Source organism: Podarcis erhardii (assembly GCF_964252035.2).
Source record: "Podarcis erhardii genome assembly, chromosome: 1".
Classification (NCBI taxonomy): Eukaryota; Metazoa; Chordata; class Lepidosauria; order Squamata; family Lacertidae; genus Podarcis; species Podarcis erhardii.
Genome location: NC_138497.1, coordinates 88,519,298 through 88,545,690, shown reverse-complemented (window position 1 = coordinate 88,545,690; position 26,393 = coordinate 88,519,298). Strand labels below are relative to the sequence as shown.

General features: G+C 41.8%; 1 protein-coding gene and 1 long non-coding RNA gene across 21 annotated transcripts in view; one reads left to right on the top strand and one right to left on the bottom strand.

The window, feature by feature from the left end:
- The window catches only part of LOC309337096, a 46,747-nt gene extending 27,962 nt beyond the window's left edge, over positions 1–18,785 (top strand). The window contains exon 2 of the long non-coding RNA XR_014154109.1: positions 18,389–18,785. This is a non-coding gene — a long non-coding RNA (uncharacterized lncRNA). The remainder of the gene's footprint in view (positions 1–18,388) is intronic.
- The window catches only part of TNS1 (tensin 1), a 335,674-nt gene continuing 318,823 nt past the window's right edge, over positions 9,543–26,393 (bottom strand). For all 20 annotated transcript variants that reach the window (XM_081852254.1, XM_081852268.1, XM_081852271.1 and 17 more), the window contains 5 exons: positions 25,629–25,700; positions 21,224–21,392; positions 20,742–20,810; positions 19,053–19,085; positions 9,543–16,251 (listed from right to left, as the gene is read on the bottom strand). In XM_081852254.1, coding sequence (XP_081708380.1) covers positions 16,107–16,251; positions 19,053–19,085; positions 20,742–20,810; positions 21,224–21,392; positions 25,629–25,700 — 488 coding nt within the window. In that variant the 3' untranslated portion in view covers positions 9,543–16,106. The remainder of the gene's footprint in view (positions 16,252–19,052; positions 19,086–20,741; positions 20,811–21,223; positions 21,393–25,628; positions 25,701–26,393) is intronic.

Genomic DNA, 26,393 nt, shown 5'->3' with positions numbered 1-26,393 from the left:
TAGTTATTGGCTAACGAACCCAAGGATGGCTAGATACCAAGGCCTATTGTGTGAAAATCCCAGGATTCATCTACGAGTAGTGAATATGCTCAATCCAGCGACTTTGCTGCCCCTACCAGAGGTAGATGATGAGGAATCACATGATTGTCTCCAAGTAATGGATGAAGTTTATTCCAGTAGACCTGATCTGAAAGATGAGCCATTGAAAAATCCAGATGTTGTATATTATACGGATGGTAGCAGTTACCTGCATGAAGGTGCTAGACGAGCAGGATATGCTGTGGTCACCAATGAGGAAGTTGTGGAAGCTGAAGCTTTGCCTGCTGGCACCTCAGCACAAAAGGCTGAACTTATAGGTTTAACTAGAGCTCTGCAATTGGCAGCCGGATGTAAGGCAAACATCTATACTGATTCAAAATATGCCTTCTTAACCCTGCATGCACATGGAGCTCTATGGAAAGAAAGAGGTCTAATCGGAGCCCACGGGAAGGCTTTGAAATATGGACCTGAAGTAGAAATCCTGTTAGAAGCAGTATGGGCTCCAGAACAGATTGCTGTAATGCACTGCAAAGGTCATGGACGAGGAAGGGATCCAATAACCAGAGGAAATCATGCTGCTGACAAAGCAGCCCGAGAGGCAGCCCAAAAGCCTGTGGGAGGATTTATAGCAGCCCTCATACCAGAGGTAGTTCCAGAAGATGTTAAACCTCACTATACCCCAGAAGAGAGGAAGTGGGCTGAACAGGAAGGAGCAGTTGTGAAGGACGGTTGGATGATCCTGCCGGACAATAGGATTTATGTACCTCATCATCTAGCAGGCACAATTGTAAGAAATTATCATGAATCTACTCACCTTGGCGGTACTGCAACTAGAGAGAGTCTCAGTCGGAAGTTGTATATTATTAATCTATCACAATTAGCAACTTGCATTTCACAGAAATGTGTTCTTTGTGCTAAAAACAATCCCAGGCAGGGACCGGTACAACCTCCTGGAATTCAGCATGTGGGATACGTCCCCATGGAAAGCCTAATTGTGGACTTCACAGAGCTGGTCCCTTCTAAGGGATTCAAGTATCTCCTTGTGTTTGTAGATACTCTTACCGGATGGGTTGAAGCTTTTCCCACCCGAACTGAAAAGGCACGAGAGGTAACTAAAAGACTCCTCACTGAATTGATCCCAAGGTTTGGATTACCTAGATGCATTGGAAGTGATAATGGGCCAGCGTTCATTGATCAAGTAGTACAAGATGTATGTCGAGTCCTACAAGTAAAATGGAGACTGCATACAGCATATAGGCCTCAGAGTTCAGGGAAAACTGAAAGAATGAATCGGACTCTGAAAACCCAATTGGCAAAATTAACCCAGGAAACGGGATTGGGATGGGTAGATGTGTTACCCATAACACTGTTTCGTGTTCGGTGTGCACCCACAAAAAGACTTAAGTTGTCACCTTTTGAGCTCCTGTATGGGAGACCGCCCTCCTTTGTTCAGGATATTCCAGCTGACCTTAAACAAATAGGAGATCATGTGACACAGGGACAAGTGCAATCTCTCTCCCGTGTTTTTGTTTCTCTTAACAGGTGGGCCCTCGAGCGCACGCCGTGCAGCATTGCCGAGCCGATTCATCAGTTCCAGGCTGGCGATAGCGTATGGGTGAAAGAGTGGAAACGTGATCCACTTGCACCTAAGTGGCGTGGACCTTACACCGTCTTGCTCTCTACTCCAACAGCGGTGAAGGTAGCTGAGGTGACCCCCTGGATTCATCACTCTCGTTTGAAGAAGTCCGAAGGCAGTTGGACGTGCAAAGGTGACCCCTCTAATCCTTTAAAACTAACTCTCTCCAAAAACCCCTGTATCTAGCCCTACCAGGAACGGGCTAGGTCACGGGCAACATTTGACGACCGGCCTGGAAGCTGGCTGACCTGCGCACGCCTGAAGCTTGAGGAGCGTCTGAACCAGCGACTGTGAACGGAAAGATTCTCTAATACAATTGATTGACTGCCCCCTTTGTGGAACAATTATCAGAGATATTACTCATTGGGGATCCTCGGGATATATGTTTTGGTCTTGGTGGTTCCCCATTTCTGTCACTGGGGGAATTATATTGGGGCTAATAATTATTTGCTATCACAATAAGGTAATCTTTTGTGGAAGGAATGCATATACTAGACATCAACATGATTTTATTATTAATCCTGATCCCTTGGGAAGGGGAAGGGTCCTTGAATCTGACCAAATTGGCTAAATATGGATTCAGCCATGACCACAATATGTGGGTAGGTTTAGCTGAAATGGTAGCTAATGTTGCAAATAGGACCAATTGCCTTGTTTGCTCTCTTGGGCCAGATGATTCAGAGGGAGGTATGCCCTTATTACCGATACCATTAGATGCCATTGGTATGGTAAGCGAAATGCCACACCAAACTGAAATACAGAATTTCCCCGGATGGAACTCAACTAAACCACTACGAGTTATACCTGTACAAGGGGAATTCTGTGTACATAAATCATCAGATGCAGCTGATTCTCCCATGATAGGCTCTTCTCATTGTCACTATACTTGGGATTATATTAAGAATAGTCATACCTGGGCACACGGTACTACCTATCGAACTCGGAATACCTTGCCCTGTGCACCTCCTTTTATTCACGCATGGAAAGTGGTGTGGAACATAACTGTGACAGAAAAAGGCAATCTAACATACTGCACTGTGAACTCTCTACCCCTTTTGGTATTTCGCCTTCTGTACTCCACGTACCAAAAACCTCAGACCCGATGGTTGTGGTGGATATGTGGAGAATGGGCATACAAGAAACTCCCTTCCAAATGGAGTGGGACTTGTTTCTTGGGTTGGGTATTACCACCAATGTGGATTATGCCCACTAGTTCGGCCAAGCGTACACGAAGGAATGCTGATATTTCTCATATAGCAGGAGGAAGTACCCAAAGTTGGAGCGGTACTGATGATTGGCCGCCAGAGCGCATTATAGCCTATTATGATCCTGCCTCCTGGAATCCTGGTGAGCTCATACAAGGGGCACGGGATCCTATTTATAATCTAAACAGAATAATTCGATTGCAAGCAGTAGTGGAACTTGTAACCAATGCAACGGCCCAGAGTTTGAGACTTATTGCACAACAGTTGGATGAAAGTAGAGCCGCCATTTTGCAGCTGAAAATGGGAATGGATTATGTACTTGCCAGGCAAGGAGGCCTATGTGGAGTCTTGAACTTGACAGGGAATGCCTGTTGCTTTAACATTTCTGATAATGGTGAGGCAATCCGTGTGTTGGCCACAAAGATGGAGAATATAGCACATGTCCCAGTACAAACATGGGAAGGATGGGATATGGGATGGCTCACCAATTGGTTACCTAATGTCACAGGACTCAAAGGGATACTATTGTCTTGCTTGTTTTTCTTGACAGTAGTAGTATTGGTTTTATGTATGATGCCATGTATCATTTCATGTTTTAGAAGTACAATTAGCAAGATGGTTTCAAATGAAACTCTACCTCATATCATGGCCCTATACAGAGCTTTACCTCAGGAATATGATGAAGGTCAAGCTATCAAGGACACTTGGGATGAAGGTCCTTGAGCTTGAAAGGGGGGAATGAGGCATCTAATCATAAGCCTGTTGTTTCATGGATAAGAGGGGAACACTTAAGGTGCTTGCAGCTTATTGGCACTATCCCAACAGGGGCTTCGTGGGTTGAAACACAATTCTCATCAGCCCCAACTGAAGCTGCAAGCATTGTTCTCCAAACCTCAGCCTTCACTTTTCTGTACATTGTTGTACAGTCATACCTTGTTTTGCGACTGTGGTCCATTCTGGAGCCCCAGTCGCTAGCCGAAAAGGATGCAGGGCAAAGTGCTGTGTGCATGCGTGTGGAGCAGTTTGTGCTTCTGTGCATGCACAAGCGGCAAACCCGGAAGTAACCCGTTCTGTTACTTCTGGGTTTGCCGCGGACATTTGCTGGAATGGACGCTAGACGAGGTGGACGTTTGCAGAGATATTACTGTATTTCATTAACATGTATTCATTTATGCCCCAAATTATTTTGAAGTAGTCCCAGTAACCAAGCTGATGTACTGTGTATGCAGTCCTGGCAGTTAAGTATGAGTATGTAGGATGGGCAGCAGAACTAGGCTGATACTTTGATGTGCAGTAGGACTAACAGATACTTTGATGTGCAGTAGGACTCACAACCACCTACCCACTCCCCCAAAAAAGGATGGAAAAGAAATCCTCCATCCTGAGAGAGGGTGGAGTCATATGGCATGAATGACCCAGAGCAGTCAAAATGCAAAGTACAAATGCCTGCTATTTCTATGCAAAACAAGCTGTTGGGCAGCAATATAAACCAGAAGCCTGGGAGGAATGTTGAAAAGGAAATAAGGCATTTGCTCCCTAGCAAAAACATTGCATTGTTTTACTGGTTTAGCAAAGAGACATCTCCTTAGATTTATGATATATTCTCTCTCTCTCTCTCTCTCTCTCTCTCTCTCTGGCAGTCAAATCACACTGGACATATGGGCCCATGTCCATGTTAATGCTTAATGTCAGAGATATTTGAGGGAAATCAGACTTCCTAGCTTGCTGTGGTCCACTGGCTAATTCTCTGACATGTTGAGACTGTGAAGTGGTTGTACATGAAAGCTCTGAGCCAGTAAAATCATGGCTGAAATTTTGCCTCACCTAAACAGCCATGAGTTTGTGGTAAGCCAGTGATCTCTGATACAGAGGCCATGATCATATTGATCTTCATAGAATCATAGAATCATAGAGTTGGAAGAGAACACAAGGACCATTGAGTGCAACCCCCTGCCAAGCAGGAAACACCATCAGAGCACTCCTGACCTATGGTTGTCAAGCCTCTGCTTAAAGACCTCCAAAGAAGGAGACTCCACCACACTCCTTGGCAGCAAATTCCTTAAAGGGCAATTGTGAAGATTACAGAGAAAGCAAGAAAGTTAAACCCTTGAAAAAGAATAGAGGCCTGGAATTGAAGGTGTTTGTTTTGTTCTTTCTGTGTTACTTCATTGCACTTGTAATGAGGCATCTAATCATAAGCCTGCATTTTTATCAAAGCTTCTATATGTTTAATCAGGGCTTGCATTTTAAAATAAGCTTAAAGATTTTCAAATGTTTCATGCCAGGCAGAGAAAACCTTGGCCATTCTCCTAAGACAAGGGGGCCCCATTGATTTATAGTAGAAAAACAATTCTCAAAGTCATAAAAAGAGGAAATTAAAGGCTGAGAGCGAGGACACTGATCCTACATGATACAGAAGATAAAAAAGGCTGAGAAAACACCATTAGGAATGGGGAAAATAATACCATTTGCCTCCCAGTAAAATGAGCCATATCTTCTTCCTAAGGTTGAAAGGCCAAGAGCAATGGAGAAGCATCTAGCTGGCTGTGAAAGGAGGGGTGCAAACTGAAGAGGCTTCTTTTAAAAGCTGTTTTACTGAGTTCCTTCCTTTTTACTTTGAAAAGCTTTATTCTTTTAAGAGGCTACCTATGATAAATGTATGAAATATATTAGCTTAAATATATTGGCTTAAATGTAATTATGCAAAGGATTTAAGAAATGCTAGATTCTTATTTCATAGAGTCATATTGCAATAGGAGACCAGAGGGGCAAATGAGCCTAGCCCCCCTGCCAGACAGAAGACGCCATCCAAGCAGTCTTGATATATAGTTGTCAGGCATTTGTTTAGAAACCTTAAATGAAGGAAATCTTTCAATGTTGATGTGAAACTCAAGATCCTTGACATCTGTTGAACATAAAAATGTAAGATTAACCATTTGTTTTAGAAGGCAATAGGGCAAGGAGGGCAAGAGGTGAGCTGGTAATTAAGATTCCATGTAAGATATATTATTACTTATATGTCACATATATAGCTCTTTGTCTCCCTTATAAGGGCAAGGAAGTGGGTGTATCTTTTGTGGGTGTATCTTTTGTGATTGGTTCTAGCAAACAGCCAATAGGAATTTCAACCAGGCTGATTGGACAGAGGCAGCCACAGGAGGAGCAAAGGGGGCTGGATTAAGGGAATATAAGTGCTGGCCAGAATGGCAGGAGGCCGGGCCAGAGCTTGGTAACCATGTACCACTGAGCCTCTCATTTATTTGTCTGACAAATAAATTATTATTTTAATTTCTCTATTGCTGCGTTGAATATTTCATTCCAGCTAAGCGTTAACCACAAGCAGGGTGCTACAGTAACTCACCCAGAAAAAGAACAGACACACATTTTGTTTGGGTATTCTGAGGCTGCATACACAATACGCATTTAAAGTACATTTTAAAGCACATCCTCCCCACTCCAAAAGAAAAAAGAAAAAGAGTCCTGGGAATCCATAGAATCCATACAGTGTTGATAGAGGATCTCTGTTGCTTACAAACAAGATTTCCCTAAAATATATCTTTTTATTCTCAAGTTATTGTAACAAATGCATGAACTGAGAGAGGGATCATTAACAGAGCATTTAAGGGTCTGAAGAGAAGCTGTAAAACTTGATCTCTGAAGAACTGGCACCTAGGAGTGGTGCCTAAAGTGTCTGGTTGGCATTTGATATAAAAATTAATGTTACTTGTTTTAGGACCCACTTTCTTTCCTAGGAAGAAAAGACAGACAGGAACTTTGATTTGATTAATCTCAGAATATGAACAAATATATGGCAGAAGTAGGGAACCTGAGGCCCTCTGGATGTCATTGGACTCCAGCTCCCATGGGTCCAAGCCATCATGGCCAATTGTTAGGGCTGATGGGAGCTGTAGTTCTGTAACATCCAGAGGGCTCAGGTTCTCCATCTGATTTATGGAAATGGTCACATTAGAAAATAACCCTTAGGCATGACATACACAACTGTCTGCAATTGGAAAACAGAATATCCTGCATTTCTCTCCACTGTGCCCCAGTGCTCCATAGCTTGTGATTCACCTTACCCTACACTCTGATATCATACCCTCCAACATCCCGCAGAGGAAAATCAGGATGCACGTCTTTCAGGGCCGTGCTCTCGTGGGAGTCAGGTGACTCGTACAAGAGCATGCCCCACCCCCAATAGAGCATCTTTTTAGGCTGTGCTCTTGTGGGAGTCAAAACAGGAGATCCCAGGATCCAATCAGAAGCCAGAGTGGCTTCTGTAATTCTGGGATGCCCCGCTCAAAGTGGGACAATTGACAAGTATGTGATATTATTGTGCTGTATATTTCCCATGCTTCACTTTGTTGGTTGTTGACGATGTCAGGGATTGTGTAGCAGGAGGAGGATGGCAGAATATAGGATAAGCTGAAGAACATGCTGCAGAGGGGAAGAGCCTCACAGATTGTTTGCCATTATTGGCACAGTCCCATGTTTCCTGTTGCCTGTAATTTTGCCTTTTCCCAGGCTTAACAGAAATTACAATTTGTAATCTTGCTGAATATCATGGCTTAACATGACCGAAGATCTTGGGCTTTGTGTGTTGTTCCAAAGAGTACTTGTCAAGAGTTTGTTGATGGTAAACATTTATTGCGTTATGTGCTTCACATACTAAGTAATTTATTATTAAGTCACTGATAACAGCAAGCAACTGAAAAGTATGTCTGTCAGTCATCTGGTTGCAGATGTCACTCAAAAATACCTACGTTCCAAAGCACCTTGTCTCTGTTAGAAAGAAAGATGGAAAGAGAATTGATATGGTGGACATGAAAGGAGAAGTGCTTACCCAGTACATTAAGCTCCTTCAGATGAGTTTTTTATTCGCCATTCCAATTTGCTTGCACAAAGTGTGCACAGTGGTGGTGATATCTGGTCTTTACAGTGCATTCATTCTTTTTTGTTCATGGGGCAGATGCTAGCAGGGTGTTTGTATGTCTTTCCTTAGTGAGTCCCACACTTATCAATGCATTTCCCCATCACTTCCCAAATTGCAAAAGGTCCATTTTTTATTTTTCAAAAGTCGATTTGTTGTGCTTTAATCCACTTCAATTGTGCAAAACTAAAGTCCTTGCATGTACCTGAACCCCTCTTGCAAAATACGGACACCCTGGAGGCACTCAGATATTGTTTTAAAAAGAAAGATCCCATTTTCTAAAGAACAGAGCATAAGAATCCCACCCACTCAACCTGTGGCAAAGAGTTCATTTGATGTGATATATCTAGCATGGCACAAGTGAGAGTGACTTCCCCACTTTCTGCCCCAATGTTACTTTCCAGTGTGACAAAACAGGAAAAATAAAGCAGATTCTATGTTCCTATACAGATTTTTATCAGCTCCCCCTCTCATTCCATCTTGTCCCCAGCTCCTATTTCTTCCTCATCTCTTCACCCTTTCCTTCATCTAACTTTCCTCTTAGACCCCTTGTTCTTTTCTCTGCTACTTCCTAGGGATTTTCCTACTTGGATTTCCACTATTGCTTCTCACCAAGACCACTCCACCCCCTTTTTGTAAGGGTCTTTGTGCAGCTTTACTCTGGCAACTTTACATTCCCTTCACAGCAATGGCACTGCTTTTTCAAATATTGAGAAAGCGTCCTCTCAACAGTATTTATAATGTATGTGACTGTTCTGTGACATAACAGCAACTTAACCAGTAGCAGCAGGAAGGTGATTACAGTAAAAGACTGCCAGTTATTAGCCTATGATAACCAGATAGATGCCAGGGACGTGGGTGGTGCTGTGGTCTAAACCACTGAGCCTCTTGGGCTTGCCAATCAGAAGGTCAGTGGTTCGAATCCATGCAATGGGGTGAGCGCTCATTGCTCGGTCCTAGCTCCTGCCAACCTAGCAGTTTGAAAACATGCCAAAAAAAGTGCAAGTAGATAAATAGGTACCGCTCCGGTGGGAAGGTAAATGGCGCTTCCGTATGCTGCTCTGGTTTCACCAGAAGCGGCTTAGTCATGCTGGCCACATGACCCAGAAAAACTGCGGACAAACGTCTGCTCCCTCGGCCTGTAATGCAAGATGAGCGCCACAACCCCAGAGTCGTCTGCAACTAGACTTAACTGTCAGGGGTCCTTTACCTTTATAATCATATAGATAGATAGATTCCCCCATTTCTGTATCATACCCAATACCTAATGTGGTGCAACCTTCTTTATGCATTTGCATGCATTGGGAATTCTAGAAAAACCACTGCAGGGTGAAGAAAAGGATTCTGTGGACACAGTGACCCTTGTGTCCTCCCAAACAAGTACATGCAAGGTGCTCCACTAGAAAGCCCCTCCTGCTCTCTGGCCCAACTTTTTGTTGCAGAGGCTGGGCTGCTGTAGGAGAGGTCCACATTTACATAAACATATGCTTAGGTGATAATGAGTGGAAACTGCTACTGGTCGTTGTGCAGTCATTTCAGTTTTTCTTCAAAATTGTCCATGGGTTTTTTTGGCAAAAGGGACAAGCAAGAATAGCTACATTCACCTCAAATTTCTCTTTGGGTGAAATTCAGGAGCAACTCTAGGGACCATTTTCTATTATTCTTTTGCAGCGTGCAAACTCTTCGGTGTGAGAGTGCAAGGGAGCAGGAGTGAATACAGCCACCATCATGATTTCCCTGTGCAAAAAGTAGAGAGTCTTTATTCCTTTGCTCCCTTAAAGTTTTGAGATACAATTCCAGCAATCCAGACACCAAGCGGGGCATTTTCAAGCAACAGTATATTTCATATAATTGATTTTGTTTAAAATCTTATCATTTATAAAGCCATACAAGGAACTGCAATGAGTCGAGATAGCTGTACAAAGGGAAAGGAAAGCTTAGTTGTGCATGGTCCATTCACACGTGAACCATGGGTGATGCAGAGGCGTCTCTTAGAGAAGTGACAAAAGGTATGGGCACAAAGATACAAAATATAAAGGATAATTCTGTCTGTATAAATACATAAAAAGGGAGTTAATTCTGGCATGTGGCTTGTTTCCCTTCCCAATTACTCCTCTTTGTGTAGGCATTTGCATGTTTGGTGTGTACTTTAAAAATGGGAGGGGATGCAAGAAGAAACAAAAAGTTGCTTTAAAAGGTCATTAATACTGATAAAGGTTGCTGTAACAACATTAACCATGGTAGTCATAAAACAGCAAATAGTCTGAACTGCAATTTTAAAGTCTGGATCTCCCTGCTTTTAGCGGCTGCAACCCTATAACCATTGTCTATAAGCTCTATTGTCTTCAGTGGAATTAACTTCTGCATAGAACTGCCCTCTTAACTTGAGAGTAGATGTCACTGACTTGAATGGGATGTACTTCCTAGTAAACACTGTTAGATTTGGACCATTTGGCTTTAAATCTGAAACTGATTTTGGAGCTATGCCACTCATCTCCTGTAGACCTACTTTAAAAAATGGGAACTGACTACTGGAGATCAATGGGCGTGCTCCAGAGTTGAGTAATTTTATGTTGCTCTTTGAAAAAGTACCTACTTGCAACAGAAACCAGCATCCCAATCCTAAACCCATCACTTGTAGGACCACATGATTGTAATGGGGCACTTCCAAGGAATATGGTTAGGAGTAAAATGTCTTCTTTTTGTGGGGCTCAATATTCCGGTGTTGTTTTAGGAGTCTGTTGCTTTTATTAATAACCCTATATATGCTGCTTTTCTTTAGCCCCAAATTCAGGTATATATTGGATGGCATTGGCTAATGATTTATTTGGAGAACCACAGGAGCTTTGTGGCTATGCTGCCAGGTTGCCATTACTGGGCGCTGGGTGAATGAGGGGCCATGTTGAACAAGGGTTTGTTTGTTTTTAATGTGGGTGAGAATGCTGATGAAAATGCTGTACAAACACTATGATGACAAATTATGGAACAACTTCTAAAAATGGGTGGAAGCTTTATAAGGGGGCTGCAATAGGAGATGTTAGTCTTCATTGCCTTAGTATGACAGAAGCTATTATGTCCATGTATAAACCTGGGAGTTTATTCCTCACAAAGTGATGGTTTTATCCCTTTTAATATTTAACTGAACTTCTTGGCTTAATCAGAACAGACTCAACTTGAATAACGTGTTCTGAGTTATCCACAAACAGATTAATAAATTGATGGTTGCCAGAATATAGTAATATATTGGGCCTGTGGCCTTTAAATGTTTCTCCAATACATCCAGTTCCAATTACTGAGTACAGGCCATTGGTTTCTTTTGGGTATTGGTCTAGTATGGTCCTTATGACTCTGGCCTTATGACTTTCTTATACTACAAGAAAGATTTAGCAAAACTACAATGCTAGCTCAATGCCCCATGTAGAGTAGCAGTGCAGCCGTTTGCCATAATGCAGAGATATATTAGGTCATTAATCCTCACAGCTATATTGAGCTGGATGTCAAATAATATTTGTTGCTGCAAAATATTAAACATCTTTGTCCATTGTATGTCAGCTACATAGAGACAAAAAGAGACAGTACTGTCTCTAATGCTGTTTACTTTAAATTTCTTTCACAGGCATTGGGAAGGGATTACTTATTTAAAAATGATTACTTATTTGAAGTTGTATTTAAAGCAAGCAACTGCAGGAGCTTTAGGGATAAATTTGGGATTTTTATAACATTTAAGGAACTGGACATGAGGGTATATGAATGGCTTTGCTCCTGTTCTCTTCTACATCTTACTTTGGCTGTTTCACTGCTCAGTAACCGTACTCAAATCTCAAGTTATATATCAAATTAGTTATCACCACCCAGCTGGTGGAAGGGTGATTTAAGTTTCACAAATTTGCTAGAGGAAAACATAATGAACAAAAGTCACTAGTAAACACGATTTTAAAACAAAGAAAGAAAAACCAAAGAGTGGAAAAGAGGCACATTCAAGAAATGTACAGCCAACAGGAAGAGGAAAGTGCATTTCAGACAGGTATCTTTGGCAAGATTATGCAGTTCTTTTTGTACGGAGGAGGGTGTTTGTGTGCATGTGTATAAAATATAACACCTTCTATTGAAAGGGTAGAGTTATTACTACATTGCATACATTGGGGGGGGGGGGGATTACATTAGACATCAGTCCCAGGCATTGGAAATGAGTTGGTGAGTTTCAGATGGAATTATCTTCTCTTGTGCTCTTTAAAAGACATTCAATAAATGGCACAAGTTTTTTCGGGGATTGCAGCAGCTCCTCCAGCACTTGGAGTTTGGCAGAAAGTAACTAAACCAGTTTAGAACAGGGACTCGCTCTCTCCAGTGCCACAAACAGCCTCCTTAAGCCTATGAAGAAACTGTGGCTGAGGCAAATTAACACCAACAAACCAACCCAAGGATGACTCACCTAGTGAGCAGCTCACTTACATCCTGGGCAAGTGGCTGGGTGCGGGGAGATCAATGGATAAAGAACATGGCAGACGTAAATAGCCCCACAAGGCAGAGAAGGAGACAATCTGTTGCCTCTGAAGTTGTGACAGTGTTTCGAAAATTGGTTGCCTTCTCCTCCTCACATATGCCAGGATGTTCCTTCCTGGGTTGGCACTGGCAGTCCATAAAAATGGACCAGAGGTTCCATCGAGACTGGTCTCCTTTTGATCCCTGCTCTATGGTTCTTAGCACAAATGGAGAGGCACACTGCAAGTTGAGGGAAAGGAAGGAAGGGCAGATAAAAATCATACTCCACTAACCCAATCAGTATACACACAGAAATTATTGGGTCTGGGGGAACTCTCATTTCTTCTAGCAACTTCTTGTGCCTCTTTGTGCTCTTTTTCACAAGCACTTGGTTAGCTCCGGATCGAGAGCCACCCTGGAGGAGCTGGGGACCTGATCTATGGAAAAACTGTGGTTGATAAATACAACAGTTACTCCTAAAATGCAGCTTTTGTCTTGAATGCAAGCTGGAAAAGCAACAAGTTACATAATGTGATTAGCTCTGCCTTTTAAAATAAAGCCATAGTCAGAAAGTATGGCCCAAACACATAGGGATCTTTAAACTTTCCATCTTCAGCTAGTGAGTTAGTAAAGGAGCAGTGAGCAGGTCATGGCTGGAAGCAGGTATTCTGACATGCGTGTGCTCGCCATGATGATATATATGTGACCACAGAAGCCTTATATCAAGGTCACTTCCTTTGAATGGCAAAACAATAATGAACCATAAAGTTTCAATACCGCTCTCTGTGGCACGACAGCAAATGATGAAGGGGAAGGGTGAGATTGCAAATTTTAATTTTTTGAAAGCAGTGAAAAAATGAAGTCTGAAAAATAGAGACTTTCAAAAAATATATATATTTATAATATTTATATATATATCTATAGACACAGTGTTTCTCTAATTGGTTAATGGCAGGGTGAGACAGTTGCAGGTGAGGGAGGGGGGATCATCTTGCTTGAATTTTGCAGAAGGAGGAAATATTTGTAACCTAGAAGAGAATAAGCTATCGCAGTCTCTGGCATCCCATCTGGATGCGGGTGGGGCAGAGCCTGGACGATGACACCAATAACTGATGCTCCCACTCCATCCAAGGAACCATCTCAACAACAGTCCTTGGATGCAAAACTCATGCTTTATACAGTATCCAGAAATAAGTCTCTCTTCACACACTTTCACACATACGCACACCTCTAACCTTTGCGTCACTCAGCAACGAAGTACAAAATTTATACATGCTCACTTGCTCATTTCTAAAAATGAGGTGGTGGGGATGAGAAAGGCTGTATTGTTGCACTGCCCTGTGGCATGATATCAAAATACATTGCTCTTATGGGGCTGGGGTGGAGAGGGATGGACATCTTTTGAAATCTTGCCCATGTCAATAATACTAACCAAATAAGCACTTTGTACTAAGTTATACATACAAGAGTCTATAACATGGACAGGGAGGAGGGGGGAATGTAGGAAGATGAAAATATCAGAGGAGGTAAAAGATAGATAAAAGCAATATGGCAAAAATAAATACTTTTTGTGTAAATTTCACTTTAAATTTTTTTGATTAGCTTACATTATTTCGTCAGTATATTTCATACATACATACATACATACATATATATATTATATCAAGGCAATGAGAGAGCCACACTCTCTAGGGGAATTTAGGTGACTGCATGACTTGGAGTTTGTATTTTGACTTTTTAGTGAATGTTGCATGGCTTCATGCTGAAGTGCTTCATCAACACACAGCCTGTCCCTAAAGATCTTCCCCTGCTAATTCAGGAACCCAGATGGCATTTTAGGGGAACAGACTTTTCATCCATTGTTTTAAATGGGAGGTCTCAGCCCAACCCAACCCACACTGTATGTCATGAGTCCTGTCGCGTGTTATCAACAGAGGAGGGTGTGAAGGGCTTACTTCCCACATGCTCCTTATCTGTTGATTCAAGTTGTTGTCATGCATGCTAGTCTCTTCATAAGTCTTTGACCAATCCCCGTTGGACCAGCTGACACAGCAAGCCAAAAGTGACTTGCTTTCAGCAGGGCCTTGACTCTAGTCTAAGTAGAGGTTGAAGAATTCACAATAAACCCATAGGATTTGACACATGGGAACATCTCTTTGTCCATTCAGCACAAGTGTTCATGTCTGGGATTTGCCAGTGCAGATGATGTGAGAACCCTACACAACAGAAGGATACTTCCACAACAAAGCAGACGTCTCCTGACAAGTTAACCTTTCCTTGACAAAGATACCCAGAGCCATTAGTTAATAGGCAGCACTTCTGCAGGCCCCCCATTAGGAGTGGCAGAAGTCATGCTAGTAAAAAGACTAATTTGTGATGTTGGCAGAAAAATACATAGTTCCTCCATGGCTGCTGCTACATTCTACCTCATTCACTGTGAAAATGGATATGTAGCGGCTCTGCACAAAAAAGATTTGCAAGGTAGAAACTGCCTCCCTTTCCACAACAAATGTTAGTTGAGGACAACACTGCCAAGTGTCAACTAGTGTGTCGATGCAAGATCTGATGCCTCCAGAAGCAAACACAAAGCCTGAAGAGGCAAAATAATGAATTTTGCTACATATTAATTGTTGCGCTCAAATGGATACAGATTAATCAACTATGGCTGTGCTTAAGCCAAAGCTCACACCAAGTTGGCTCTCCTTACATCATTATTCCTAGTGGCTTCAAAACAAGATCCCCCTCTTCCCATTACTGGATCATTCATCTTGCCTTCGCGCAATTGAATAATTTCCATGCAAGATACAAAATGACGTGCATGCCTACCGAGAAGGGGTAAGCCTGGACAGGAAAGGAATGGCATTCCCAAACTGCTGGTATTAAATTTTTTTTAGGGGCAAGGGGATCATGGGACAGATTCCCTGTTCAAATGACCAACCATGGGTCTCATTGCATAGAAACCAGAAGATATAATTATGATGTGGCTAGCATGCTCCTTAAACTTAGCTAGGGGAATACTCCCTGCAACTCTGGTATACAAATTATGTGTGCACATGCACTGTGCACATGTATGAGGTGTGGACTTCCTGCCTCTGTAGTAGATCAGGTGCTACTGCTCATGAGGCTTCTCCAGCTGGAGTAATGGAGGCCAATGTTCCTAGAGGAGGAGGAGAATGCAGGGGTCAACCGTTCTGAATAACCATCACATCACTCAGCAAAGTCATGATCTTAACACTGCAGATTTCCACAGATATGTATTGCAACAGGTGCACACTACACAAATGCGCACACACAGGCACACGCACACACGCTCCATACATTCAGCAGTTGAAGAGTTGGGAGCAATTACTTTCAGAAATGGGTACCAATGATTGCTTGTTCGGCATGTCTCTCAATGTGATTCCTGCAGCTCACGTATTCATGATTTTTTTAAAAGTTTGCCTTATTTTCTAAACAAGCAACTACTATATAGTCCTACCCCACAAAGGTAAATAAGATCCGTGCTTTGGCCTGTGGGGCTGAATTCTCTGATTTCATGCTGATCCAAAAAGCCAAAATTGTCTCCACCTCTTGAACTTGGCAGGGAAAGGCGACGATGTCGGTTCCTTGGTTTCTACTATGTACGTACGTTTGCTTGGTTTGGGCTTTTCAGCAATTCAGACCTTTCCCCACTCTCCCTCTCTCCCCCCGCCCCCTAAAATTGGTTCACTTCCCTCTTTTGCAACGCACTTCCTCGCACTCCTTCTCGGAACAACTCCAAGTCCTTCTTCAAAATTCAAGGGCAAGAAGCCCCCTTCAGGGGGAAGGCATCGGTTCATCTCTTCTGAGAGGAGCCGAGCATGACCCTGGAGACAAAGTTGACAATGGCAGCAGCTGGTTGGTCGGGGTCCAGCTCAGCAAAGAGGTGGCAGACGTTGTCTGTTGTACTGCCTTGTTTCCTGGCCACAAAGCCAAAGAGTCTGCAGAGATGACAAAGAAAAGAATGGGAGGCAAGGGAGAGAGAGAAAGGTGTAAGCTAGGGCAGACATGAATAACCACAGCTATTTGTGGAGGAGAGATTGCATACTAGTGTTATCAGATAAGCTATATAAATATTCAATCTTCTACCAGTGGAACTTGAGACATGTATCACATGGAATTGGAGGTGGGGAGGTGTGGCCTTTGGAGAAAGGATGTGGATTTCAATTGGTGTAGCTCCATTATCTCAGTAAGAACAAGATGTTTTGGGTTTGTTTGTTTGTTTGTTTGTTTGTTTGTTTGTTTGTTTGTTTTCAATTTTAACTTTCAGAAGGAAAGTTATAAATACTAGATGAAACAAAATGGAACAAAATGTGATCCTCCTCCTGTCATTTCTAATTAGAGAAAGAAAAATCCAGACAGCTGGAGATTCTAATAAAAACACCCCTTGCTACAGACAGTACCTAAAATTAGTGGGGCCCATAAGCCCCCAGAGCTCGCTCCAAGCTACTCAGCTAGAGGCAGTATCAGGAGGAGAACGGAAAACACGACCAGAGAGAGGAAGTAGCTCAAATTGGTCACACAGCTTGGCTTTTAATAGGATTTTTCTCCCCTAGTAGAAGTAAAAGGATCATATTCAATAAATCTCTCATTATGTATGGGCTAGTATCACATCTATAGTACAAAACTCTCCATTGTTTATTGGAACAAATTATTACTCTGATTGCATTTTTCTACTGCATTTTTCAGTCCTTTTTCTTTTTCTAAACAAATTGGCAAAACTTGGGAGGTTAGAAAAAAAGAAGTTTTTGCATTTGAGTTTGGGATGGCAAGAGTCTTTTTCAGACTCTTGTTCTGTCTCCTGCCCTCCACCCCCTTTGGGAACATGTGAAATGTGACCTCAACATGAAGTACTGAACTCTCCAGTGTGAGTTTAGATAAGCTAGACACAGGCAACAGTCCCTAAGTGAGTTGGACATTGGTAGGATAGACTGCCATCACTGCTTGTGGTTACAGACTGCCATATGCTGAGGAACATTAAACTGAGGAACTGAAGTCAGGGTTGTTTCTGTGGTACCAATTGATGGAGCCATTCATGCAATGCTAAGCATGGTTTTGACAGCACTGATAACAGATTGAAAGCAAATCTGTCTGAATCAAGGGTCACTTCCCACTCCCTGAAACAGATGGATGCACCAACTGAGTGGGAAATGGACATGTGCAGATGTACCGTATTTTTCCTTCTATAACACGCAGATTTTTTCTCCTAAAAAGGAAGGGGAAATGTCTGTGCGTGTTATTGAGCGAATGTGTGGTCCCTGGAGCCAAATGGCGCGAGGGGAGACAAAAAAAAATCAGGCAAAAATCAAATCGCGCGTCTCGGAGAAGGGAAACCTGAAAAGAGGAAGCGGCTGCTTTCCTGCATTCTGCCTCAGGGTCTTACTGCCCACCCACCTCTGTTTCCTTGCTGTGTTTGCTCAAACGGAACAAAGAGCAGGGAAAGCCCCTCCCCTCCAGGCAAGCAGAGGGGAAAGCAGAGTGTCGTGCTGCTGAAAACATGCAGGAGGGAGAGAGAGAGAGAGAGAGAGAGAGAGAGAGCTGGCTGGCTTGGGTGGGTAGGTGAGGGAAAACTTTTGCCTTCTTTTCCTCCCTCCCGTTATACCCCTCTCCTGCATTCTTAGCCAGCTGCTTCTCTGCACACCCCTCTCGTGCTCCTTGTCCGTTCTGTGTTTTTCCTTCCCTCCCCACTTAAAATGTGGTTAAAAAGCATGGATCTACATGGATCCTCAGGAACTTTGCATTGGGTCAGCCCAAATTCACCATCAGAGCACATGTCTGTGGCCACAGCATGAAGCACAAAAATGATACATCCACTGTTTCATTCAGAATGTTTTTTCCCTTGTTTTCCTCCTCTAAAAACGATGTGCGTGTTATGGTCAGGTGCGTGTTATAGAGCGAAAAATACGGTATGCAGCCTGCTGCTGCGTATAACTTTTCAACCAGGTCTGGGGTTTTTTTTGGGGGGGGGGGGATACAACCAGACATTCTCAAATATTATTTAAACACATTCTCTGTTTTATTTTTAAAGTAACATTTCCCAGTGTAAATGAAGTGGAAGTTTGTATTTCATTTCCTTAGGTAAACACTTGAAAAAATCCATGGAACTTCAAGACTTCTTGCGCAACAAAGAATTCAACCAAGATGGTTTCTCTCAAGATTTCCTCAGAGACTTTAAGAACCTTGTGCTACGTTCCCTGATGGTTGTCTGGAGAAGTCAAAGATGACTTGGTATGGCAGTGGCACACCCCTCCTTTGGGAATCAAGGGCCATGTGGGCTGGTGTGTATTATCTGTGCTATTTTCGTGGCTAAGAATGGGCTTTGCTGTTTATTCAGAAATGTAGCGGGCATGTCTATAATGACATGTGGAAACTGGAGTCATGACACTTCATGGGAACGATGGGGAAACTCAACACTTGCATAACATAAAAGCCAAGCTGGCCCCTTTGCCTAAAATAAAAACATTTTCTGGAAACAGATTTGGCCTATTACATCTCTCTTGGTCTGATGATTTCTGCTTTAAAGCCTTTTGGACCTCAAAGTTAGGACCAATATGGAAGTTCAGACCAACTCTCCATCTGATCACTCCTCTCAGTTATGTGAACCACTTTGATCCAAGATAAATTAGGCCAAAGAACCATTCATACATGTCTGTAAGCTTTGGAGAATCTAGCCACTATCAGAAGGGCCTCTGTCCTTTGTAATAGTCTAACAATGAACCTGAAGTTGAAAAACAAGACTTACTTTGCAGCACCACCACTGTCTGACTTAGTCCACCTGAGGAGATAAGAACAGCCTTTGGTTAATTTTCACCAGGGCAGGAATCCACAATAATACTAAGGTCCAACATGTACAGTGGAGTAATTAAAGTGGGGTATGGGGGTAGGGAAGACTGGTAAAGTAACACTTTGACTGAATTGGTGGCTAATCACTTGACCCCTTTTTTCCCTGTTTAAAGTAACAAATAAGTACAGCCAAGAAAGGGGCGTGGGCTCCATCTACCTCCTACTATTATGAGAAACCCCTCTTCCTTATCCCCTTCTTCTGAGAAACGGTCTGTTGCCGGAATATATTAAGACCTTCAAAAGTGTTGAAATTATGAGCTGTTGGGAAAATGTCTCTGAAATACAAGCTGCTCCAGTGCCCCCAATGCTGCTCCAGTGCCTCCACTATTGAACAGCTTTCATAAACAACAATGGGCTACGGTGTGATTTTTGCAGGCCCTTCTAGTCAGTCTTCTGGAATCTCATGTCAAAATATTTATGCCAATCAAAGCCCCTGAAACTAGCAGGGCTATGATATAGCTAAATGGTACAGCATCTGCTTCAGATGCAAAAGATCCCAAGTCCAATCCCTGGCATCCCAGGTAGGGATGGGAATGTCCCCTGTCTGAAGCCCTGGATAGCAGTTGCCAGTCAGCATAGACAATCCTGGCCTAGTTGGACCAATAGTTGGACTCGGTATAAAGCAGCTTTCTGTGTTCCCATGATGCTTCCGCACTGTCTAAAGCAAATGGTTCACTGAAGTTCAGTTTGTCACCTTTGCTCCTTGCGTAGTTCCTTATAAAGGATAATCAAGTGTGTGAGGCACCTAGAAATCTCACCTACTATTGACAATTTCCTGTGTTTTGGAAATTAAGGAAGTCCACCTTGCTGCAGTGTCACAGAAGAACAGAAGTTTAATTACATAGATTTCTGCTCTCAGTGAGTACAGCACAAGACTCTTACTCTCAGGGTCATGGGTTTAAAAGATTCCTGCATTGCAGGGGGTTGGACTGGATGACCCTCATGGTCCCTTCCAACTATACAATTATAGAATTCTATGTGGAAAATGGAGTCTGCAAGAACTTTGGATTTTTTGAGAAGCAAAGGAAGGGAATGAAGGGTTCTGCCATCTCCTATATTTCGCTTTGTTCAGCTATGGTTTAGTGCTCCTTAAATAGGTTCTTTGTCTGATATAAATTAGGAGTTCCTTTATGGATATGATCCTGTTCTGTGAAACTGCCTGTTCCTTAAGATATGCAAACCAGGCACTGTTCAAGGTACAGTCACATGCAGAGGTGACAGGGCTTTTTTCTTTTTCTTTAGTGATACTCAGCTGGTGCCTATCCTGTTAGATTTTCAGAGCCAGGCTCTTGAACTTTAATGGATGGTGTATTTTACTCTTGCCTTCTCTGGTTTATTGCTCTTTTCACTGTTTATTTTTATTTTTTTTAAATACTGCCCAAATGTTGAGTTTTAGCTGCTTCTTATTAGGCACCTTGCAAGCTTACACTGGAAAGCAACAGTAAAAGTCTTTAAATAAATAAATAACCTAGGATAGAAAACAAAGTCATTTTCCCCACCCCATCTTTGCTATGATATATCTGCCTATGAGTACTTTTTTTATTTGTCTCTTTAATCACAATAAAACGAAAACCCTGCTGCCACTTACTTTCTCTCCTGTGGGTCCACATCACAGAAGGTGACACTGATGATGGGGTAATGTCGTCTGAAGAACAGCCTGAAACAGAAATATGAACATGAGTAAGTGACATAGTTAAAAGAAATGATAGTGGATGAATGCTTCTGGGCCCATCCATACAAATGGCCAAACAACCCCAAGGTAAATCAGTACCATCCTATTACATGAGCTCTGCATCAGTCATTTGCAAGGCTAATGGAACACTGGCCAGCAGGGATGTATTAAATGCAAAAATATCCTGAGCTTTACTTGATGCCTACTAGCCAATTATGACAAAACAGAAATTTGAAATGGGGTATTATACCAGTGCCACTGCTGAGGGCCTTATTTATGAAGCAGAGAGTAACTTGGGGAACTTCTCACTAACACAACCAGATAATGGGTGTGAAAAAACAGTCTTCATTTCGAAGCCCACAGATCATTCTGAGTCCCAGACCATATTTGGCTCTTACTTCCTCTGGTTGTCTGTTAAGGTGATTCCTTGCGTTGAGACTTTGAAGTGGACAATAGTAGCAGATGGTGGGGTGTCAGCGGCCAGCGTCTCCGTGATAGCTTTGGCAATGGCCTGTGGCCCTGTTAATGATTCCATCTCCACCGAGTTGATAAAGAGCACATTGCAGGCTGGAGGGGGAAAAAACAGTGGCACACACATTCAGTGGGATGGCACAATGCAGGATACACAAAGGCTAAAGCAGGCTCGATCCTGCTGCCGCCTGGACTATAATGAGGATAACTTGTCTTTGCAGTCTATTTGCTGCCTGCTCATAAGAGCTTTCCCCAATGACTGTGGACTATGCTAGGGAATGTGGATCTGTATATGACTGACTTTTTGCAAGAAGTCAAACAAGTTTACCATTTCAGTAATCGGAGAGCCTAGAGTCTGTTGCTCCCAATGGCAGAAATCACAATCAAAAGTTGAGAAGTGATTAAGCTACATCAATATGAAGTATAATTCCCCCAATTTATGCAATATCCAAGTGCAGTTTATCTCAGAAGCTGCAAAGTTGCACATAGACCAGTTTAAGCAGCCTAGCTGTGTGCAGGGTTGCACCTAATCAACTTTATCTGCACACTCCAGCAATCCCCCCATTGGCCACTTTCATTTTTTTTTTATAATATTTATTAAGGGTTTTTTAATTACAACACAAAAAACAAAGCATACAAAAATATCACATTTTATAACATATTTTCTTATCCTCTTTGGACTTCCTCTCATCTCCCGCTCCTACGTTCCAAAATTATAAAAAACATTAGTCCAGCAATTTATCACCTTGTCCCCACCTTGGAATCTAATTTTCCAATGTTATATCTTAAATTTTAGATATATTCATTTCACTCTTTAAAACATTTAGCTTAGCCTAATCATTATCTAAAAAATTGATTTTTCCATGAATTTAACTTATCTTCATAATTCACTTCATCTAATTCGATGGTGCCAAATTGTTTATGATCAAGCATCCTCCTTAACATTCATACAGTTTACAATATTTTTGCAAATAGTCCTTAAATTTCTTCCAGTCTTCTTCCACCGTCTCCTCTCCCAGGTCTCGGATTCTGCCAGTCATCTCGGCCAGTTCCATATAGTCTATCAGTTGCATCTGCCATTCTTCCAGTGTGGGTAGATTTTGGGTTTTCCAGTGCTTGGCAACGAGTATCCTTGCTGCTGTTGTTGCATACATAAAAAATGTTCGATCCTTCTTTAACACCCCTTGGCCAACAATACCCAAAAGGAAGGCCTCTGGTTTCTTAAGGAAGGTATACTTAAATACCTTTTTCAGTTCATTATATATCATTTCCCAGAAAGCCTTCACCTTGGGGCAGGTCCACCAAAGGTGAAAGAACGTTCCTTCATTTTCCTTACACTTCCAACACTTATTATCAGACAAGTGGTATATTTTTGCAAGTTTGACTGGGGTCATGTACCATCTATATATCATTTTCATTACGTTTTCTTTCAGAGCATTGCATGCAGTGAAATTCAGCCCAGTAGTCCACAACTTTTCCCAGTCCTCAAACATGATATTATACCCAATGTCCTGTGCCCACTTTATCATAGCCGATTTAACCATTTCATCTTGTGTGTTCCATTTTAACAGCAAGTTATACATTCTTGAAAGTACCTTAGTCTTAGGCTCTAACAGTTCAGTTTCTAGCTTCGATTTTTCCACCTGGAATCCTAACTTTCTATCAAGTTTAAAAACTTCTTTAATCTGAGCATAATGTAACCAATCCCGCACTTTGTCTTTCATTTTTTCCTGACTCTGCAATTTCCAGTTATCTCCATCTTTTTCTAAGATTTCCCAATACTTCGGCCATTTGGCCTCCATATTGGGTCTTTTCCAGGCCTTAGCTTCCAGTGGTGAAGGCCACCTTGGAGTTTTATTTTCCAATAAGTCTTTATATTTTGTCCAGACATTGAACACTGCTTTTCTGACAATATGGTTCTTGAAATTCTTATTAATCTTGACCTTGTCATACCATAAATATGCATGCCAGCCAAACGCATTGTCAAAACCTTCCAAATCTAAAACATCAGTGTCCTCGAGAAGCAGCCAATCTTTCAACCAGCAAAAAGCTGCTGATTCATAATACAGCCTTAAGTCTGGCAGGGCAAAGCCCCCTCTTTCTTTTGCGTCAGTTAATATCTTAAACTTAATTCTGGGCTTTTTGCCCTGCCAGACAAATTTGGAAATATCTCTCTGCCACTTTCGGAAACACTCTGTTTTGTCCACAATCTGTAATGTTTGAAATAAAAAAAAGCATTTTCGGTAATACATTCATCTTTACAGCAGCGATTCGGCCTAACAAGGAAAGTTTCAATCTTGTCCAACTTTCTAAGTCTCTCTTAATTTCTGCCCAGCATTTCTCATAATTATCTTTGAATAGACTCAGATTTTTTGCTGTTATGTTTACCCCTAGGTATTTTACTTTTTTAACCACATTCAACTCTGTCTCTTTCTGAAACCGTTCTGACTCTGTAACTGTCAAATTTTTCCCCAATACCTTGGTTTTCTGCTTGTTTAACTTAAATCCCGCTACCCGACCAAACTCTTGAATCAGTTGTAATACTTTTTTCGTACTAGATTCTGGCTCCTGTAGGGTCAGAACTAGGTCATCTGCAAACGCTTTAAGTTTATATTGCTTCGCTCCGACCTGAATACCTTCCACCAACCGGTCCCCCCTGATCATGTTCAAGAGCACCTCCAGGACAGAAATAAATAACAATGGGGAAATTGGGCAGCCTTGTCATGTTCCTTTTTCAATTTTGAACTCTTCTGTAATCACATTGTTGACTATCAGTTTAGCCTTTTGTTCTGAATAAATTGCATCAATCCCATTCCCAAAACTCCGTCCCACCCCCATCCCTTCCAAATTTCCCTTCATAAATTTCCAAGAAATATTATCAAAGGCCTTCTCCGCATCTATAAAAATTAAAACTGCTTTTGTACTGATATTTGTTTGCAAAAGTTCCAAAATATCAATTATGTTCCTTGTATTAGCAAACAAATGTCTGCCTGGGAGAAAGCCTGCCTGATCTTTATGAATTACCTGATTCAAAACTTTTTTAAATCTACTTGCTAAAATGTCTGCAAATATTTTGTAATCCACATTTAGAAGAGAGATGGGGCGGTAGTTCTTAAGTTGAGTCTTTTCAGTTTCCGATTTTGGTATCAATGTGATAAAAGCTTCTTTCCACGATTCCGGCGCCTTCTTCCCCTCCAAAATTTCATTGCTAACCTCCAACAATGGTTGTATCAAATAGTCTTTCAATATCTTATAGTACTTGGAGGTGAGCCCATCTGGCCCTGGAGATTTGCCCAATTGCATGTTCTGAATGGCTTGTTCAATCTCTTGTCGTGTTATTTTAGAGTTCAGGATTACTCTATTTTCTTGTGACAATTTTGATAGTCCATTCTTTTTCAAAAATTGGCCACTTTCAAATGCCATGGACCAATTGTTCAACTACAACCTTCGCTGATGACTGGCAAATTGCTGGCTGTGGCTGGTGGGAACTGAAGTTTGACAAGATCTGGAGACCCATGGTTTAGCCAAGCCTACCATGAACCCTTCCATTGCCTACAAGCTTTATTCCAGTTCTTTATCTTGCTGGGACCACTGTAATCTTGGAAAGAAATAAGCTAGTCAGAGCTTTTCTCCTGATGGCTAATTTCCACGCAAGGCTTCCACTGGTCAAAATGAGCCGATAATATCAACACTGTGTGCGCTAACACAATCTTCTAATAACACTAGGGACAATTGCTTTGTTTTCATAAGATAACAACAAAACAAAAACAGGAAGATTATAGAAAGCTGAGTTTAGTTTTGCCCAGCCAACTGACAGCCAGTCATAGATGCTTGCTAGTATCATTGTGATAGTGTGCGAAGAACTTGACTGATAGTTAAAGCTGGTAAGAAAAACGCAGCACAACTTTTAAACTAAAATTTCAAAAGCAAATTTTAAAATTTTAAATTAAATATTTTAAAAGTACAGTGAAATTACAATAGCACACTACAAGACCTTAAAACATTATGCAATTATGAATGCTCACAGTGTACCTGTAATGCTCAGGCAAAAACGTTATCAGTTTTGCACTGCTCCAGGTACAAGGAACCGCAGGGCTTTAAATGTATGATAAAGGAACAAAAGGGCCATGTATGTGGGTACAGAGCTTGCTCTGAGTACTACCAAGTTAAGTAGAAAGAATATTTTTAAACATTTTCATGCAGTGCTGCTCAGTAAATTCCAGAGACTGTATACAAGGGGCTTTATTCCCAGACAAGGTTGGGGAGGTTTCATTTCAGTAAAAGGCTTCTAAACTGGTTGAAATATTTCCCCTTTCTATCCAAGCTACTCACCTGCTCCCTGTTTGAGCAAGTCTGTTGCTGAGTTGCTTGATGTGGTTGTCTCTTTTGTTTCATCCATGGGATCTTCAAAAAAGAAAAAGAAAAAAAAGAAGGGAAGTTTTTGGCCACATGCTCAAGTTCATGCCCAAGTTCATTTAACACATTCATGTTACCTTGCTGTACCCACAACTGGTGTCACAAGGGGTACAGGTTGACTTCCCCTTAACAATTCTAGCAATACATTTTTATGTATGGAGAAAAGATTCTCTCTCATCTTCATATTTTTGTAAACAGAACCAGCAGGAGGTAGCCATTAAAAGTCAACTAAATTAAAGCAGGAAGGATTATCCTGAATTCATGAAAAATGAACATACAGTCAGTGCCTTTTACAGAGTTTGTCCCTCTGCATGATTCCCAGGGGACAATCGCACACCAACAGAGATAGAGAAATACAGTGTTGCTGCTCGCTAATCTCACTGCTACCTAAATTGCTTTCAGTGAAACATGTTGGAGACAGAATTTGTTATGTTTATGCAAGTTCCTTATGATTCCTTATCCTTTATAAAACTGAACATTCTCTTTTCTCCTGTTCCCTCAGTATAAGCCTAGGGATGGGGGAGGAATCTTGGATTTCAAAGTGGACTCACCTGATTTGATCTGTATCACATAATGAGTCCACTTTAAAATCTGCAATATGGCAGATTTCTTTATTAGATAGACCAAGGTTTCCAGTGCTGCTTCCGCCCCCTCCCAATTTTAAAAATCCTTTCCCAAAGC